Source organism: Oncorhynchus mykiss, chromosome 17, assembly GCF_013265735.2.
Source record: "Oncorhynchus mykiss isolate Arlee chromosome 17, USDA_OmykA_1.1, whole genome shotgun sequence".
In the NCBI taxonomy this organism is placed as follows: Eukaryota; Metazoa; Chordata; class Actinopteri; order Salmoniformes; family Salmonidae; genus Oncorhynchus; species Oncorhynchus mykiss.
Genome location: NC_048581.1, coordinates 12222013 through 12242080, shown reverse-complemented (window position 1 = coordinate 12242080; position 20068 = coordinate 12222013). Strand labels below are relative to the sequence as shown.

At 39.5% G+C, this 20068-nt stretch overlaps 1 protein-coding gene across 1 annotated transcript; it reads left to right on the top strand.

Moving 5' to 3' along the window:
* The first annotated feature begins 2057 nt into the window (after nucleotides 1–2057).
* On the top strand, nucleotides 2058–13925 carry LOC110538733 (cell wall protein DAN4-like). Its single transcript, XM_036948986.1, has 5 exons — nucleotides 2058–2195; nucleotides 8982–9296; nucleotides 9409–9585; nucleotides 12103–12260; nucleotides 12734–13925. The coding sequence occupies exons 1-5, from the start codon at nucleotides 2156–2158 to the stop codon at nucleotides 13238–13240; spliced, it is 1197 nt and encodes a 398-aa protein (XP_036804881.1). The 5' UTR covers nucleotides 2058–2155; the 3' UTR covers nucleotides 13241–13925.
* The last annotated feature ends 6143 nt before the right edge of the window (nucleotides 13926–20068 follow it).

Below are 20068 nucleotides of genomic sequence, written 5' to 3'. Positions count from 1 at the left end.
AGACCCCACCTACCAAACCCTCAACACAGCAACTCAAGACTCCACCTACCAAACCCTCAACACAACAACCCAAGACTCCACCTACCAAACCCTCAACACAACAACCCAAGACCCCACCTACCAAACCCTCAACACAACAACCCAAGACTCCACCTACCAAACCCTCAACACAACAACCCAAGACTCCACCTCCCAAACCCTCAACACAACAGACCCAAACTGAAATGGTGACACCATTACATTGACACAGAGACAGGAGAGTGTTAGTAAAATGTTATTCTTTGTAACCATTTCTACTTTTGGAAATCAATTCTGCACCATCCTTTCTCAATCACTGTAAACACATGGATCAATGTAATAAAATATATTGATGTGTACTTTGTCACCCTGTACGTAGAGAGCCTTTTAATGTCTCTATTTGGTTTGGTCAAGGTGTGATTTGGGAAGGGCATTCTAGGTTTCGTTTTCTATGATTTGGGGTTTCTATATTTTATTCTATATCAGGTGTGGTTCTCAACCAGGGACAGCTGTCTATCGTTGTCTCTGATTGGGAACCATACTTAGGTAGCCCTTTTCCCTCCTTTTTGTGTGGGAAGTTGTCTTTGTTTGTTGGCACTATAGCCTTAAACTTCACGGTTGTTTTTGTATTGTTTATTGTTTTTGTCAGCGTCATCCTAAATAAACAGGAATATGTACGCTCACCACGCTGCACCTTGGTCCAGTTCTTTCAACAGCCGTGACACACTTAAACTATATTGTCATCATCTCAACAATGTGTTCCTCCTCTGCTGAAACAAACAATTGTTTAATTCAATTCCATTTTAATACAGACAATGAATCGCAATTCAATTTATCCTTGATGACCATCATTTTCCATGTGGACTTTTCAATCCATGAATGGAATGTCACTTCACTTCCTGAATTGACCGAGTTGAAACATGTAGTTTATTAGACTGTAACCTCGTCCCCCAGGATCAATAGAGAGACGACTGGTGGTGGAGATTATAGTAGATTTATTCATCAGTACTGATAACATTCTGTAGGGGGCGATGTGGACGTCGTTCTGTTGGTTTACTGAGATCTCAGTAGCTTGTCTGTTAAGTGATGACGTCATTCATTAAGGGGGAGTTGGGTTGTAGAGGAGGGATGTTTCTTCTGTTCAGAAACTCATCTGTTGAGTTTATAACTTACAAAGACTGTATTTGGATCAATTAAATGTCAGAAAAAAGTTATAAAATATATTGATGTATACTTTATATTGTCATCATCTCAACATTGTGTTCCTCCTCTGCTGAAATAACCATGGTAACTTCAGAACAGAGAAGTTGACAGTTTCAACACTTAGTCACCACAGATAGCTGAGATCTCTGGTGGTTTAGAAGTCTAACCTCCGGCCGGTTTGAACCAGTTTCATTCTGCAGCAAATATAGACCTGTCACTACAGAGAAATAATCAGGATGTGTAGGCTAATGCCCACCACATATGTTTCCCATGCCAATAAAGCCCTTAGAGAGAGAGAGAGAGAGAGAGAGAGAGAGACAGACAGACAGACAGACAGACTCTCTGCTTTTGCAATGTAAGCATGTTTCCCAAGCCAATAAACCCTTTGAATTTAATTTAATTTAAAGACAGAGAGAGAGAGATAAAGAGAGAGATAAAGAGAAAGAGAGAGACAGAGGAGAGGGGTGGGGTTTCAGATGAGGGAGGAGCTTTCAATTAAGGAAGACAGAGCGTTTCAGAAACACCCTGCTGTCAAGTGTGTAGCTGACAGAGACTCTGTTGTGGAACTGGGCTAGCAGGTAGTATAGTAAAATAACTGTAACAGTATAGTTACTGTGATAGTAAAGTAACTTTAACAGTATAGTAACTGTGGTAGTAAAGTAACTTTAACAGTATAGTAACTTTAACAGTATAGTAACTTTAACAGTATAGTAACTGTGATAGTAAAGTAACTTTAACAGTATAGTAACTGTTAGTAAAGTAACTTTAACAGTATAGTAACTGCGATGGTAAAGTAACTTTAACAGTATAGTAACTGTGGTAGTAAATTAACTTTAACAGTATAGTAACTGTGGGTAAAGTAACTTTAACAGTATAGTAACTGTGGTAGTAAAGTAACTTTAACAGTATAGTAACTGAGGAGTAACTGTCCAGAATGAAGATACTCCATGTTGTCTCCTGCTGTCTCCTCTCAGGTGAGTTCTGTCTGTCTGTCTGTCTGTCTGTCTGTCTGTCTGTCTGTCTGTCTGTCTGTCTGTATGATATAGTACAGAAGGAATAAGATATGTATTTGTCTATAAGGAGCCAGATCGTTTGTTTTTCACATGTACCTCATGATAATGAACTGAACTTAGAATGTTTGACACTACTGTTACTTCCTGTTCATCATATATGCATTGTCACTTTAACCATATCTACATGTACATACTACCTCAATCAGCCCGACTAACCGGTGTCTGTATGTATTCAGCATTTCACTGTAAGTTCTACACCTGTTGTATTCGGCGCATGTGACATATAGACTATGATTTGACATGTTGGTCTTTTACCTGTGTTTATCCAGGGTTAATATAAGATTTATCCAGGGTTAAAATAAGATTTATCCAGGGTTAAAGTAAGATTTATCCAGGGTTAAAGTAAGATTTATCCAGGGTTAAAGTAAGATTTATCCAGGGTTAAAGTAAGATTTATCCAGGGTTAAAGTTAGATTTATCCAGAGTTAAAATAAGATTTATCCAGGGTTAAAGTAAGATCTATCCAGGGTTAAAGTAAGATTTATCCAGGGTTAAAATAAGATTTATCCAGGGTTAAAGTAGGATTTATCCAGGGTTAAAATAAGATTTATCCAGGGTTAAAGTTAGATTTATCCAGGGTTAAAGTAAGATTTATCCAGGGTTAAAATAAGATTTATCCAGGGTTAAAGTAAGATTTATCCAGGGTTAAAGTAAGATTTATCCAGGGTTAAAGTAAGATTTATCCAGGGTTAAAGTTAGATTTATCCAGGGTTAAAGTAAGATTTATCCAGGGTTAAAATAAGATTTAGCCAGGGTTAAAGTAAGATTTATCCAGGGTTAAAGTAAGATTTATCCAGGGTTAAAGTAAGATTTATCCAGGGTTAAAGTAGGATTTATCCAGGGTTAAAATAAGATTTATCCAGGGTTAAAGTTAGATTTATCCAGGGTTAAAGTAAGATGTATCCAGGGTTAAAATAAGATTTATCCAGGGTTAAAGTAAGATTTATCCAGGGTTAAAGTAAGATTTATCCAGGGTTAAAGTAAGATTTATCCAGGGTTAAAGTTAGATTTATCCAGGGTTAAAGTAAGATTTATCCAGGGTTAAAATAAGATTTATCCAGGGTTAAAGTAAGATTTATCCAGGTTTAAAATAAGATTTATCCAGGGTTAAAGTAAGATTTATCCAGGGTTAAAGTAAGATTTATCCAGGGTTAAAGTAAGATTTATCCAGGGTTAAAGTAAGATTTATCCAGGGTTAAAGTAAGATTTATCCAGGGTTAAAATAAGATTTATCCAGGGTTAAAGTAAGATTTATCCAGGGTTAAAGTAAGATTTCTCCAGGGTTAAAATAAGATTTATCCAGGGTTAAAATAAGATTTATCCAGAGTTAAAGTAAGATTTATCCAGGGTTAAAGTAAGATTTATCCAGGGTTAAAATAAGATTTATCCAGGGTTAAAATAAGATTTATCCAGGGTTAAAATAAGATTTATCCAGGGTTAAAGTAAGATTTATCCAGGGTTAAAATAAGATTTATCCAGGGTTAAAATAAGATTTATCCAGGGTTAAAGTAAGATTTATCCAGGGTTAAAATAAGATTTATCCAGGGTTAAAATAAGATTTATCCAGGGTTAAAGTAAGATTTATCCAGGGTTAAAATAAGATTTATCCAGGGTTAAAATAAGATTTATCCAGGGTTAAAGTAAGATTTATCCAGGGTTAAAGTAAGATTTATCCAGGGTTAAAGTAAGATTTATCCAGGGTTAAAGTAAGATTTATCCAGGGTTAAAATAAGATTTATCCAGGGTTAAAATAAGATTTATCCAGGGTTAAAGTAAGATTTATCCAGGGTTAAAGTAAGATTTATCCAGGGTTAAAGTAAGATTTATCCAGGGTTAAAGTAAGATTTATCCAGGGTTAAAATAAGATTTATCCAGGGTTAAAGTAAGATTTATCCAGGGTTAAAGTAAGATTTATCCAGGGTTAAAATAAGATTTATCCAGGGTTAAAGTAAGATTTATCCAGGGTTAAAATAAGATTTATCCAGGGTTAAAATACGATTTATCCAGGGTTAAAATAAGATTTATCCAGGGTTAAAGTAAGATTTATCCAGGGTTAAAGTAAGATTTATCCAGGGTTAAAGTAAGATTTCTCCAGGGTTAAAGTAAGATTTCTCCAGGGTTAAAATAAGATTTATCCAGGGTTAAAATAAGATTTATCCAGGGTTAAAGTAAGATTTATCCAGGGTTAAAGTAAGATTCATCCAGGGTTAAAATAAGATTTATCCAGGGTTAAAATAAGATTTATCCAGGGTTAAAGTAAGATTTATCCAGGGTTAAAGTAAGATTTATCCAGGGTTAAAGTAAGATTTATCCAGGGTTAAAGTAAGATTTATCCAGGGTTAAAATAAGATTTATCCAGGGTTAAAGTAAGATTTATCCAGGGTTAAAGTAAGATTTCTCCAGGGTTAAAATAAGATTTATCCAGGGTTAAAGTAAGATTTATCCAGGGTTAAAATAAGATTTATCCAGGGTTAAAATACGATTTATCCAGGGTTAAAATAAGATTTATCCAGGGTTAAAGTAAGATTTATCCAGGGTTAAAATAAGATTTATCCAGGGTTAAAATAAGATTTATCCAGGGTTAAAATAAGATTTATCCAGGGTTAAAATAAGATTTATCCAGGGTTAAAGTAAGATTTATCCAGGGTTAAAGTAAGATTTATCCAGGGTTAAAATAAGATTTATCCAGGGTTAAAATAAGATTTATCCAGGGTTAAAATAAGATTTATCCAGGGTTAAAGTAAGATTTATCCAGGGTTAAAATAAGATTTATCCAGGGTTAAAATAAGATTTATCCAGGGTTAAAGTAAGATTTATCCAGGGTTAAAGTAAGATTTATCCAGGGTTAAAGTAAGATTTATCCAGGGTTAAAATAAGATTTATCCAGGGTTAAAGTAAGATTTATCCAGGGTTAAAGTAAGATTTCTCCAGGGTTAAAATAAGATTTATCCAGGGTTAAAATAAGATTTATCCAGGGTTAAAGTAAGATTTATCCAGGGTTAAAGTAAGATTTATCCAGGGTTAAAATAAGATTTATCCAGGGTTAAAGTAAGATTTATCCAGGGTTAAAATAAGATTTATCCAGGGTTAAAGTAAGATTTATCCAGGGTTAAAGTAAGATTTATCCAGGGTTAAAGTAAGATTTATCCAGGGTTAAAATAAGATTTATCCAGGGTTAAAATAAGATTTATCCAGGGTTAAAATAAGATTTATCCAGGGTTAAAGTAAGATTTATCCAGGGTTAAAATAAGATTCATCCAGGGTTAAAATAAGATTTATCAAGGGTTAAAGTAAGATTTATCCAGGGTTAAAGTAAGATTTATCCAGGGTTAAAGTAAGATTTATCCAGGGTTAAAGTAAGATTTATCCAGGGTTAAAATAAGATTTATCCAGGGTTAAAATAAGATTCATCCAGGGTTAAAGTAAGATTTATCCAGGGTTAAAATAAGATTTATCCAGGGTTAAAGTAAGATTTATCCAGGGTTAAAGTAAGATTTCTCCAGGGTTAAAATAAGATTTATCCAGGGTTAAAATAAGATTTATCCAGAGTTAAAGTAAGATTTATCCAGGGTTAAAGTAAGATTTATCCAGGGTTAAAATAAGATTTATCCAGGGTTAAAATAAGATTTATCCAGGGTTAAAATAAGATTTATCCAGGGTTAAAGTAAGATTCATCCAGGGTTAAAATAAGATTTATCCAGGGTTAAAATAAGATTTATCCAGGGTTAAAGTAAGATTTATCCAGGGTTAAAGTAAGATTTATCCAGGGTTAAAGTAAGATTTATCCAGGGTTAAAGTAAGATTTATCCAGGGTTAAAATAAGATTTATCCAGGGTTAAAATAAGATTTATCCAGGGTTAAAGTAAGATTTATCCAGGGTTAAAGTAAGATTTATCCAGGGTTAAAGTAAGATTTATCCAGGGTTAAAGTAAGATTTATCCAGGGTTAAAATAAGATTTATCCAGGGTTAAAGTAAGATTTATCCAGGGTTAAAGTAAGATTTATCCAGGGTTAAAATAAGATTTATCCAGGGTTAAAGTAAGATTTATCCAGGGTTAAAATAAGATTTATCCAGGGTTAAAATACGATTTATCCAGGGTTAAAATAAGATTTATCCAGGGTTAAAGTAAGATTTATCCAGGGTTAAAATAAGATTTATCCAGGGTTAAAATAAGATTTATCCAGGGTTAAAATAAGATTTATCCAGGGTTAAAATAAGATTTATCCATGGTTAAAATAAGATTTATCCAGGGTTAAAGTAAGATTTATCCAGGGTTAAAATAAGATTTATCCAGGGTTAAAATAAGATTTATCCAGGGTTAAAATAAGATTTATCCAGGGTTAAAATAAGATTTATCCAGGGTTAAAATAAGATTTATCCAGGGTTAAAGTAGGATTTATCCAGGGTTAAAGTAGGATTTATCCAGGGTTAAAGTAGGATTTATCCAGGGTTAAAATAAGATTTATCCAGAGTTAAAGTAGGATTTATCCAGGGTTAAAGTAGGATTTATCCAGGGTTAAAGTTGGATTTGAGCAGGGTTAAAGTTAGATTTGAGCAGGGTTAAAGTTAGATTTGAGCAGGGTTAAAATAAGATTTATCCAGGGTTAAAGTAGGATTTATCCAGGGTTAAAGTAGGATTTATCCAGGGTTAAAGTAGGATTTGAGCAGGGTTAAAGTAAGATTGATCCAGGGTTAAAGTAGGATTTGAGTAGGGTTAAAGTTAGATTTGAGCAGGGTTAAAGTTAGATTTGAGCTGGGTTAACGTTAGATTTGAGCAGGGTTAAAGTAAGATTGATCCAGGGTTAAAGTTAGATTTATCCAGGGTTAAAGTTAGATTTATCCAGGGTTAAAGTAGGATTTGAGCAGGGTTAAAGTAAGATTGATCCAGGGTTAAAGTAGGATTTGAGTAGGGTTAAAGTTAGATTTGAGCAGGGTTAAAGTTAGATTTGAGCAGGGTTAAAGTTAGATTTGAGCAGGGTTAAAGTTAGATTTGAGCAGGGTTAAAGTTAGATTTGAGCAGGGTTAAAGTAAGATTGATCCAGGGTTAAAGTTAGATTTATCCAGGGTTAAAATAAGATTTATCCAGGGTTAAAATAAGATTTATCCAGGGTTAAAGTAAGATTTATCCAGGGTTAAAGTAAGATTTATCCAGGGTTAAAGTAAGATTTATCCAGGGTTAAAGTAAGATTTATCCAGGGTTAAAATAAGATTTATCCAGGGTTAAAGTAAGATTTATCCAGGGTTAAAGTAAGATTTATCCAGGGTTAAAATAAGATTTATCCAGGGTTAAAGTAAGATTTATCCAGGGTTAAAATAAGATTTATCCAGGGTTAAAATACGATTTATCCAGGGTTAAAATAAGATTTATCCAGGGTTAAAGTAAGATTTATCCAGGGTTAAAATAAGATTTATCCAGGGTTAAAATAAGATTTATCCAGGGTTAAAATAAGATTTATCCAGGGTTAAAATAAGATTTATCCATGGTTAAAATAAGATTTATCTAGGGTTAAAGTAAGATTTATCCAGGGTTAAAATAAGATTTATCCAGGGTTAAAATAAGATTTATCCAGGGTTAAAATAAGATTTATCCAGGGTTAAAATAAGATTTATCCAGGGTTAAAGTAGGATTTATCCAGGGTTAAAGTAGGATTTATCCAGGGTTAAAGTAGGATTTATCCAGGGTTAAAATAAGATTTATCCAGGGTTAAAGTAGGATTTATCCAGGGTTAAAGTAGGATTTATCCAGGGTTAAAGTTGGATTTGAGCAGGGTTAAAGTTAGATTTGAGCAGGGTTAAAGTTAGATTTGAGCAGGGTTAAAATAAGATTTATCCAGGGTTAAAGTAGGATTTATCCAGGGTTAAAGTAGGATTTATCCAGGGTTAAAGTAGGATTTGAGCAGGGTTAAAGTAAGATTGATCCAGGGTTAAAGTAGGATTTGAGTAGGGTTAAAGTTAGATTTGAGCAGGGTTAAAGTTAGATTTGAGCTGGGTTAACGTTAGATTTGAGCAGGGTTAAAGTAAGATTGATCCAGGGTTAAAGTTAGATTTATCCAGGGTTAAAGTTAGATTTATCCAGGGTTAAAGTAGGATTTGAGCAGGGTTAAAGTAAGATTGATCCAGGGTTAAAGTAGGATTTGAGTAGGGTTAAAGTTAGATTTGAGCAGGGTTAAAGTTAGATTTGAGCAGGGTTAAAGTTAGATTTGAGCAGGGTTAAAGTTAGATTTGAGCAGGGTTAAAGTTAGATTTGAGCAGGGTTAAAGTAAGATTGATCCAGGGTTAAAGTTAGATTTATCCAGGGTTAAAGTTAGATTTATCCAGGGTTAAAGTAGGATTTGAGCAGGGTTAAAGTAAGATTGATCCAGGGTTAAAGTAGGATTTGAGTAGGGTTAAAGTTAGATTTGAGCAGGGTTAAAGTTAGATTTGAGCAGGGTTAACGATAGATTTGAGCAGGGTTAAAGTTAGATTTGAGCAGGGTTAAAGTTAGATTTGAGCAGGGTTAAAGTTAGATTTGAGCAGGGTTAATGTTAGATTTGAGCAGGGTTAATGTTAGATTTGAGCAGGGTTAAAATTAGATTTGAGCAGGGTTAAAGTTAGATTTGAGCAGGGTTAATGTTAGATTTGAGCAGGGTTAAAATGTATCTCACAGGTCATCAGTTGTGACTGTACTGTGTGTTTCTGTTTGACAGCTTTGTGTGTTGTGGTGTCAGCTGTCACTAAGGAAGTGGTAGGAGGACAAGTCACTGTGGGCTGCTCATTCACTTTGGCAGGGAACAACAACAAATACTTCTGCAAGGGGACATGTTCTGGTAGAGACATTCTGGTTGAAACTAAGGGGAGCAAGAATGTATCTCAAGATAGATACAGTATAGAAGACAAGGGAGATGGAGTCTTCTATGTGACCATCAAGAACCTGATGAAGTCAGACTCTGGGACCTACTGGTGTGGAGTGGAACGAACTATAAAGGACACATTCCAAGAGGTGAATCTCACAGTTACAGATGGTAAGATAACACTCCAGATGAATTGTTATCTAGTAATTCACTTCCTGACTTATTTCCTGACATGAAGTTGTTTCAGTATTGATGTTTATCTGTACTTTCTACTGACTCACAGCTCCTCCCACTTCTACAACCTCAACTGTCATCTCCCGACGCCATGTCTCCACAACCCTTCCAAACCTCTCTACAACATCCTCTAACCTCTCCACAACCCTCCCAGACCTCTCTACAACATCCCCAAACACCTCCTCAACCCTCCCAAACCACGTCAGTGGTCGCCTATCAAGAGATGGTATGATGAATATCTCATCTTCGACATTAACTAATAAGTTGTGATATGAAATGCTGTAATGCTGAAAATCAATTGTTTCTGTTCAAGCATTGGACAAATGTCACGTCTTCTCTCTCTCTGTCTCTCTCTCTTTATCTCTCTGCCTCTCTCTCTCTGCCTCTCTCTCTCTGACACCCCACCTCTCTCTCAATTCAATTCAATTCAAGGGCTTTATTGGCATGGGAAACATGTGTTAACATTGCCAAAGCAAGTGAGGTAGATCATATATAAAGTGAATATATAAAGTGAAATAAACAATAAAAATGAACAGTAAACATTACACATACAGAAGTTTCAAAACAATAAAGACATTACACATGTCATATTATATATATATACAGTGTTTTAACAATGTACAAATGGTTAAAGGACACAAGATAAAATAAATAAGCATAAATATGGGTTGTATTTACAATGGTGTGTGTTCTTCGCTGGTTGCCCTTTTCTCGTGGCAACCAACAACTCTCTCTCTCTCTCTCTCTGACACCCCACCTATCTCTCTCTCTCTCTCTCTCTCTCTCTCCGACACCCCACCTCTCTCTGTCTGTTTCTCTCTCTATCTCTGACACCCCACCTCTCTCTCTCTGACACCCCACCTCTATCTGTCTCTCTCTCTCTTTCTCTCTCTCTGACATCCCACCTCTCTCTGTCTGTCTGTATCTCTCTCTCTCTGTCTCTCTCTCTTTTTTTTTCTCTCTCTGTCTCTGTCTCTCTCTCTCATCTAGATTCTCCTCAATAGGAATACTCTCTTGCAGGACAGAGTGCTGTGAAGTTTCATGTATACTGATTTCAGTGGTGCCTAAAATATAATGGTGTTCTATTATGTGGTAGCAGGGACTAATGTTGTCATGGGGATGCAGGAAGTGATGCAACACTTGAGGTTTTGTGGAAAGCAGCTGCTGACACCATGACCTCTGTTGCTATGGTTACTCTGATCACTATCTTACTCAGTCTCTTCCTTTATATTTGTCATCCCAAAGCAATGCAGTTGCGACTCTAGGGGGAGTATTTTCATTTTTGGAAAAAAAACGTTCCCGTTTTAAACAGGATATTTTGTCAGGACAAGATGCTAGAATATGCATATAATTGACAGCTTTTGATAGAAAACACTCTAACGTTTCCAAAACTGTAAAGATATTGTCTGTGAGTATAATAGAACTGATGTTGCAGGCGAAAGCCTGAGAAAAATCCAATCCAGAAGTGGCCCATATTTTGAAAGCCCTGCGTTCCAATGAGTCCCTATTGAGCTGTGAATGTGCTATCAACCAGCTTACGCTTTCTACGTATTCCCCAAGGTGTCTACAGCATTGTGACGTAGTTTTACGCATTTATGTTGAAGAATAGCCGTCCATTACTCCAATCGGTCCTACTGAGAAACGAATTGTCCCGATGGATATATTATCAAATAGATATTTGAAAAACACCTTGAGGATTGATTATAAAAAAACGTTTGCCATGTTTCTGTCGATATTATGAAGCTAATTTGGAATATTTTTCGGCGTTTTCGTGACTGCAATTTCCGGGCGATTTCTCAGCCAAACGTGAAGAACAAACGGAGCTATTTCGCCTACAAAAATAATATTTTTGGAAAAAAGGAACATTTGCTATCTAACTGGGAGCCTCGTGAGTGAAAACATCCGAAGCTCAAAGGTAAACGATTTAATTTGATTTCCGTGACCAAGTTACCTGCTGCTAGCTGGACAAAATGCTATGCTAGGCTATCGATAAACTTACACAAATGCTTGTCTAGCTTTGGCTGTAAAGCATATTTTGAAAATCTGAGATGACAGGGTGATTAACAAAGGCTAAGCTGTGTCTCAATATATTTCATTTGTGATTTTCATGAATAGGAATATTTTCTAGGGATATTTATGTCCGTTGCGTTAGGATAATAAGTGTCAGGCGATGATTACGTCCCGCATGCGGGATGGGGAGTCAGTAGAGGTTTTAAGTCTCTTCCTTTATATTTATCATCCCATAACTAGCAAGATAGTGACGTCGCTTCCTTTATATTTGTCATCCCATAACTAGCAAGATAGTGAAGTCTCTTCTATATTTATCATCCCATAACTAGCAAGAGAGTGAAGTCTCTTCCTTTATCACACCTTTATTTTCACTGCTCTGTCTGTCTGTCTGTCTGTCTGTCTGTCTGTCTGTCTGTCTGTCTGTCTGTCTGTCTGTCTGTCTGTCTATACACCAGTCTACCATCCAACCTACCTTATCTTATTGACTGATCTATACACCAGTCTACCATCCAACCGACCAAATGACAGTTGTGTGTATCCATCTATGATGTTTATAGTCTGGAAAGCATCTGGTTTGCCAAAATCTGGTAATTTCTGAAAAACCTGGTAATTTAAGCAAACTCACCAGCTTTGTTCAACTCTGGAACGTCTCTCCTCCTGTCTGTGGTCAGGTCTGATGGTATCTATGATATATACAGTACTCTGTAAAGTCTCTCCTCCTGTCTGTGGTCAGGTCTGATGGTGTGGACCAGTGCTGGTCTGGTAGTCATGGTGACAGTGTTAGGACTGGTCCTGCTCCTGTTCTACAGACAGAGGAGAGGAACCAGGAGAACACCACCACCACCACCACCACCAGTCTCCTCCAACACACAACCTGACCCTACTGGAGAGGTGAGAGACACAAGGGTGTGTGTGTGTGTGTGTGTGTGTCCATGATAACTTAGTGTAGAGGTTATAGACAGGGAGTTGGTAAACTAAACATTAAGGGTTGAGTGTGTGAGTCCACAGCCTCTAGTGGGTTTCTACTGTAGTCTGTTATCATTCCTCAATCTGTCAACAGGAAGAACCTCCTACAAACAACACTTGTTCATTAGACAGCTCACTTTCAACACATGATGGATTCTCAGACTCATAGGCTGTGTTTACACAGGCAGCCCAATTCTGATCTTAATTATTGGTCTTTTGACCAATCAGATGAGATATTTAGCCAATTAAAGGGCTGCCTGTGTAAATGCAGCCATATTAACAATGTAGTTCTTCATTTAAATGTTTTGGTTTGAACCTTGACTCACATTGGCTGAGGGCCCTCCACTCTTTTCCATATTGACCATGTATGTAGTAATTGTCATTGGTTCTCTATGCAGGTTGACTGTGTGTACGAGGAGATCAGAGAGGCAGACAGACAGACAGACACACTTCCTGTGGTCATCTCTGTAGTCTACTCTACTGTCAAATCACCTAACAACTCTACAACCTACCCTGCTGACCAAGCCTCTACAACCCACACTGCTGGCCAAGCCTCTACAACCCACCCTGCTGGCCAAGCCTCTACAACCTACCCTGCTGACCAAGCCTCTACAACCTACCCTGCTGGCCAAGCCTCTACAACCTACCCTGCTGGCCAAGCCTCTACAACCTACCCTGCTAGCTCTGCCACAGGTATCTGCCACCCAGCTTCTCTCATCTACTCCAATGTGGATCTACTCAAAGATGCTAGAGTCTCTTCAAGTCCTCCAACAGCCAGTGGAACCCAGGATGATTCCATCTACTCTACAGCCCAGCTACCCAAAGATACTGTAGAATCTACAAGATACCCTGCTGTACACCTCTCTAAAGACACTCCAGAAGATGCCCTCTACTCTACAGCCTAGCTACCCAAAGATACTGTAGAATCTACAAGATACCCTGCTGTACACCTCTCTAAAGACACTCCAGAAGATGCCATCTATTCTACAGCCCAGCTACCCAAAGATACTGTATAATCTACAAGATACCCTGCTGTGCACCTCTCTAAAGACACTCCAGAAGATGCCCTCTACTCTACAGCTCAGCTACCCAAAATAATGTAGTACTATAGAATATATACAAGGAATGTGTCCCAAATGACACCCTATTAACTATCCCCCATATGGACCCTGGTCAAAGGCAGTGCTCTATAGGGAACAAGGTGCCATCTGGGATGAAGGGAAGCTCCCTGTAGAGAGATGAAGGGTTGTCACCACAGAGCCACCATCTTGGAACGACATAAAAAAAACAATCCCTTTCCTGTTTCAAATCCTCCTTGACACATTGTATTAAAACAGCTCATGTGGTTTTACTGTATATAATCTATATAAAATATGAACATCTGGCTTTAAAATCACTTTTATCTCCAGATTTTGTGAAATTCAACCAACATTATTGTAAATATTTGTGTAAATATGAACTATGTGTTTGTCAAATCTTGTCTTCATTTAGTCTGTTATAATAATGAAGACAGTAATACCATAATAGTCCCTTTGAGATTTACATGTCTATTGTCTATGTATATACACTGTGCCTTTTAAAGCATTTCATTAAAACATCAAAATAGTCAAGTGCGTGTTTGTGTGTGTGTGTGTTTGTAGTGTGTGTGTGTGTTTGTAGTGTGTGTGTGTGTGTGTGTGTGTGTTTGTAGTGTGCATGTGTGTTTGTAGTGTGTGTGTGTGTGTGTGTGTTTGTAGTGTGTGTGTGTGTTTGTAGTGTGTGTGTGTGTGTGTGTGTGTGTGTTTGTAGTGTGCGTGTGTCAGTGTGTTTGTGCACATGTAAAGAAAGAGGAAGAGTCTTCTAGACTTGAACCGCCTGACTGACACACCACAGAGAGAGCAGACTCGTAGTGTGACAGCAGTACTGTACGGTGTAGTGAAGGTACTGTAACAGGAATAGTGTAGTGAAGGTACTGTGACAGGAGTAGTATAGGGTGTAGTGAAGGTACTGTAACAGGAGTAGTGAAGGTACTGTAACAGGAGTAGTGTTGTGAAGGTACTGTGACAGGAGTAGTGTAGTGAAGGTACTGTGATAGGAGTAGTGAAGGTACTGTAACAGGAGTAGTGTAGTGAAGGTACTGTGATAGGAGTAGTGAAGGTACTGTAACAGGAGTAGTGTAGTGAAGGTACTGTGACAGGAGTAGTGTAGGGTGTAGTGAAGGTACTGTAACAGGAGTAGTGAAGGTACTGTAACAGGAGTAGTGTTGTGAAGGTACTGTGACAGGAGTAGTGTAGGGTGTAGTGAAGGTACTGTAACAGGAGTAGTGTAGGGTGTAGTGAAGGTACTGTAACAGGAGTAGTGTAGGGTGTAGTGAAAGTACTGTAACAGGAGTAGTGAAGGTACTGTAACAGGAGTAGTGTAGGGTGTAGTGAAGGTACTGTAACAGGAGTAGTGTAGGGTGTAGTGAAGGTACTGTAACAGGAGTAGTGTAGGGTGTAGTGAAAGTACTGTAACAGGAGTAGTGAAGGTACTGTAACAGGAGTAGTGTAGCGTGTAGTGAAGGTACTGTGAAAGGAGTAGTGTAGGGTGTAGTGAAGGTACTGTGACAGGAGTAGTATAGGGTGTAGTGAAGGTACTGTAACAGGAGTAGTGTAGGGTGTAGTGAAGGTACTGTAACAGGAGTAGTGTAGGGTGTAGTGAAAGTACTGTAACAGGAGTAGTGAAGGTACTGTAACAGGAGTAGTGTAGGGTGTAGTGAAGGTACTGTAACAGGAGTAGTGTAGGGTGTAGTGAAGGTACTGTAACAGGAGTAGTGTAGGGTGTAGTGAAGGTACTGTAACAGGAGTAGTGTAGGGTGTAGTGAAAGTACTGTAACAGGAGTAGTGAAGGTACTGTAACAGGAGTAGTGTAGCGTGTAGTGAAGGTACTGTGAAAGGAGTAGTGTAGCGTGTAGTGAAGGTACTGTAACAGGAGTAGTGTAGGGTGTAGTGAAGGTACTGTAACAGGAGTAGGTTAGGGTGTAGTGAAGGTACTGTAACAGGAGTAGTGTAGGGTGTAGTGAAGGTACTGTAACAGGAGTAGGTTAGGGTGTAGTGAAGGTACTGTAACAGGAGTAGGTTAGGGTGTAGTGAAGGTACTGTAACAGGAGTAGTGTAGGGTGTAGTGAAGGTACTGTAACAGGAGTAGTGTAGGGTGTAGTGAAGGTACTGTAACAGGAGTAGGTTAGGGTGTAGTGAAGGTACTGTAACAGGAGTAGTGTAGGGTGTAGTGAAGGTACTGTAACAGGAGTAGTGAAGGTACTGTGAAAGGAGTAGTGTAGGGTGTAGTGAAGGTACTGTGACAGGAGTAGTATAGGGTGTAGTGAAGGTACTGTAACAGGAGTAGTGTAGCGTGTAGTGAAGGTACTGTGAAAGGAGTAGTGTAGGGTGTAGTGAAGGTACTGTGACAGGAGTAGTATAGGGTGTAGTGAAGGTACTGTAACAGGAGTAGTGTAGGGTGTAGTGAAGGTACTGTAACAGGAGTAGTGTAGGGTGTAGTGAAAGTACTGTAACAGGAGTAGTGAAGGTACTGTAACAGGAGTAGTGTAGGGTGTAGTGAAGGTACTGTAACAGGAGTAGTGTAGCGTGTAGTGAAGGTACTGTGAAAGGAGTAGTGAAGGTACTGTGACAGGAGTAGTGTAGGGTGTAGTGAAGGTACTGTGACAGGAGTAGTGTAGGGAGTAGTGAAGGTACTGTGACAGGAGTAGTGTAGGGAGTAGTGAAGGTACTGTGACAGGAGTAGTGTAGGGTGTAGTGAAGGTACTGTAACAGGAGTAGTGTAGGGTGTAGTGAAGGTACTGTAACAGGAGTAGTGTAGGGTGTAGTGAAGGTACTGTAACAGGAGCAGTGTAGGGTGTAGAGAAGGTACTGTAACAGGAGTAGTGTAGGGTGTAGTGAAGGTACTGTAACAGGAGTAGTGTAGCGTGTAGTGAAGGTACTGTGAAAGGAGTAGTGAAGGTACTGTGACAGGAGTAGTGTAGGGTGTAGTGAAGGTACTGTAACAGGAGTAGTGTAGGGTGTAGTGAAGGTACTGTAACAGGAGTAGTGTAGCGTGTAGTGAAGGTACTGTAACAGGAGTAGGTTAGGGTGTAGTGAAGGTACTGTAACAGGAGTAGTGTAGGGTGTAGTGAAGGTACTGTGACAGGAGTAGTATAGGGTGTAGTGAAGGTACTGTAACAGGAGTAGTATAGGGTGTAGTGAAGGTACTGTAACAGGAGTAGTGTAGGGTGTAGTGAAGGTACTGTGACAGGAGTAGTGTAGGGTGTAGTGAAGGTACTGTGACAGGAGTAGTGTAGGGTGTAGTGAAGGTACAGTAACAGGAGTAGTGTTGTGAAGGTACTGTGACAGGAGTAGTGTAGGGTGTAGTGAAGGTACTGTAACAGGAGTAGTGTAGGGTGTAGTGTAGGCTCTGGAGAGTCTTACGGTTGTGGGCCGAGCAGTTGCCTTACCATGCAGTGATACAGCCCAACAGGATGCTCTCGATTGTGCATCTGTAAAAGTTTGTGAGTGTTTTCGGTGACAAGCCAAATTTCTTCAGCCTCCTGAGGTTGCGCCCTCTTCACCACGCTGTCTGTGTGGGTGGACCATTTCAGTTTGTCCGTGATTTGTACACCGAGGAACTTAAAACTTTCCACCTTCTCCTCTGCCGTCCCGTCGATGTGGATATGGGGGTGGTCCCTCTGCTCTTTCCTGAAGTCCACGATCATCTCCTTTGTTTTGTTGACGTTGAGTGGGAGATATTTTCCTGACACCACACTCCGAGGGTCCTCTCCTCCTCCCTGTAGACCATCTTGTTGTTGTTGGTAATCAAGCCTACCACTATAGTGTCGTCTGCAAACTTGATGATTGAGTTGGAGGCGTACATGGCCACCCAGTCATGGGTGAACAGGGAGTAAAGGAGAGGGCTGAGAACACACCCTTGTGGGGCATCAGTGTTGAGGACCAGCAGGGTGGAGATGTTGTTTCCTACCCTCACCACCTGGGGGCAGCCCATCAGAAAGTCCAGGACCACTTGCACAGGGCGGGATCGAGACCCAGGGTCTGGAGCTTAATGACGAGTTTGGAGGGTTCTATGGTGTTAAATGCTGAGCTGTAGTTGATGAACAGCATTCTTACATAGGTATTCCTCTTGTCCAGATAGGATAGGGCAGTATGCAGTGTGATTGCGATTGACTCGTCTGTGGACCTGTTGGGGCGGTAAGCAATTGGAGTGGGTCTAGGATATCAGGTTGGGTGGAGGTGATATGATCCATGACTAGTCTCTCAAAGCACTTCATGATGACAGAAGTGAGCTCTATGGGGCGATAGTCATTTAGCTCAGTTACCTCAGCTTTCTTGGGAACAGGAACAATGGTGGCCCTCTGGAAGCATGTGGGAACAGCAGACTGGGATAGGGACTGATTGAATATGTCCGTAAACACACCAGCCACCTGGTCTGCGCTCTGAGGACACGTCTATGAATGCCGTCTGGGCCGGCAGCCTTGCGAGGGTTAACATGTTTAAATGTTTTACACACGTTGGCCACGGTGAAGGAGATCCCACATGTTTTGGTAGCGGGCCGTGTCAGTGGCACTGTTTTGTCCTCAAACATAGTGCCACTGCTGCTATGGTGTGCTATGGGGACCAGTGAGCTGAGATGAGGTGAGGCTTTACCTAGCAAAGACTTTCAGTGTTGCCCTAATGCTGCCTTCAATCCACAGTTTCTGGTTAGGGAAGGTTTTAATAGTCACAATGGGTACAACATCATCGATGCAATTACTAAGAAAATCGCTCACAGAGTCAGCGCATACATCAATGTTGTTGTCTTAGGCTATATCCCAGTCCACATGATCGAAGCAATCATGAAGCGTGGAATCCGATTGGTCGGACCAGCGTTGAACAGACCTGAGCACGGGCGTTTCCTGTTTCAGTTTCTGTCTATAGGCTGGGAGCAACAAAATGGAGTCATGGTCAGATTTGCCAAAAGGAGAGCGGGGGAGGGCTTTGTATGTGTCGCAGAAGTTAGAGTAGCAATGATCCAGAATGCTGCCAGCTCGAGTTGTGCATTCGATATGCTGATAAAATTTAGCGAGCCTTGTTTTCAGTGGAGCTTTGTTAAAATCCCCAGCTACAATAAATGCAGCCTCAGGATTTATGGTTTCCAGTTTACATAAAGTCCAGTGAAGTTCTTTCATGGCCGTCGAGGTATCTGCTTGGGGCGGATATACACGGCTGTGATTTCTTTTGGTAGAGAATGTGGTCTGCATTTGATTGTAAGAAATTCTAGGTCAAGTGTACAGAAGAACTTGAGTTCCTGTATGTTGTTATGATTACACCATGAGTCATTAGTCATAAGGCATACACCCCCGCCATTCTTCTTACCAGTGAGATGCTTGTTTCTGTCGGTGCGATACGTGAAGAAACCGGGTGGCTGTATCGACTCTGATAACATATCCCGAAAGAGCCATGTTTCCGTGAAACAGAAAATGTTACAATCTCTGATGTCTCTCTGGAAGGAAACCCTTACTCGAATTTCATCTACCTTGTTGTCAAGGGACTGGACTTTGGCAAGTAGTATAGTCGGGGGAGCGAAGAGAGCGATGTGCCCGCCTATGAAGCCTGACCAAAAGACTGCTCCGTCTACCCCTTCTGTTGTTTTGGGTCGCCTACTGGGATCAGATCCATTGTCCTGGGTGGTGGTCCGAACAGAGGATCTGCTTGGGTCGCCTACTGGGATCAGATCCATTGTCCTGGGTGGTGGTCCGAACAGAGGATCTGCTTGGGTCGCCTACTGGGATCAGATCCATTGTCCTGGGTGGTGGTCCGAACAGAGGATCTGCTTCGGGAAAGTCGTATTCCTGGTCATAACGTAGATAAGTTGATGTTGCTCTTATATACAATAGTTCTTCCCGGCTGTATGTAATAAGACTTCAGATTTCCTGGGATCACAATGTTAGAAATAAAACATAAAAAACCAACACTGCATGGTTTCCTAAGAACGCGAAGCAAGGTGGTCTCTGTCTTCAGTAAAGACTCTGATGCTAGTAACCCACCAGACACTCCCCCAACAGCTGTAGACACCTCATAATGTACTGCACCATTAAACACTCTGCTACATAGTCTACTACTGTAGACACCTCATAATGTACTGCACCATTAAACACTCTGCTACATAGTCTACTACTGTAGACACCTCATAATGTACTGCACCATTAAACACTCTGCTACATAGTCTACTACTGTAGACACCTCATAATGTACTGCACCATTAAACACTCTGCTACATAGTCTACTACTGTAGACACCTCATAATGTACTGCACCATTAAACACTCTGCTACATAGTCTACTACTGTAGACACCTCATAATGTACTGCACCATTAAACACTCTGCTACATAGTCTACTACTGTTGACACCTCATAATGTACTGCACCATTAAACACTCTGCTACATAGTCTACTACTGTAGACACCTCATAATGTACTGCACCATTAAACACTCTGCTACATAGTCTACTACTGTAGACACCTCATAATGTACTGCACCATTAAACACTCTGCTACATAGTCTACTACTGTAGACACCTCATAATGTACTGCACCATTAAACACTATGCTACATAGTCTACTACTGTAGACACCTCATAATGTACTGCACCATTAAACACTCTGCTACATAGTCTACTACTGTAGACACCTCATAATGTACTGCACCATTAAACACTCTGCTACATAGTC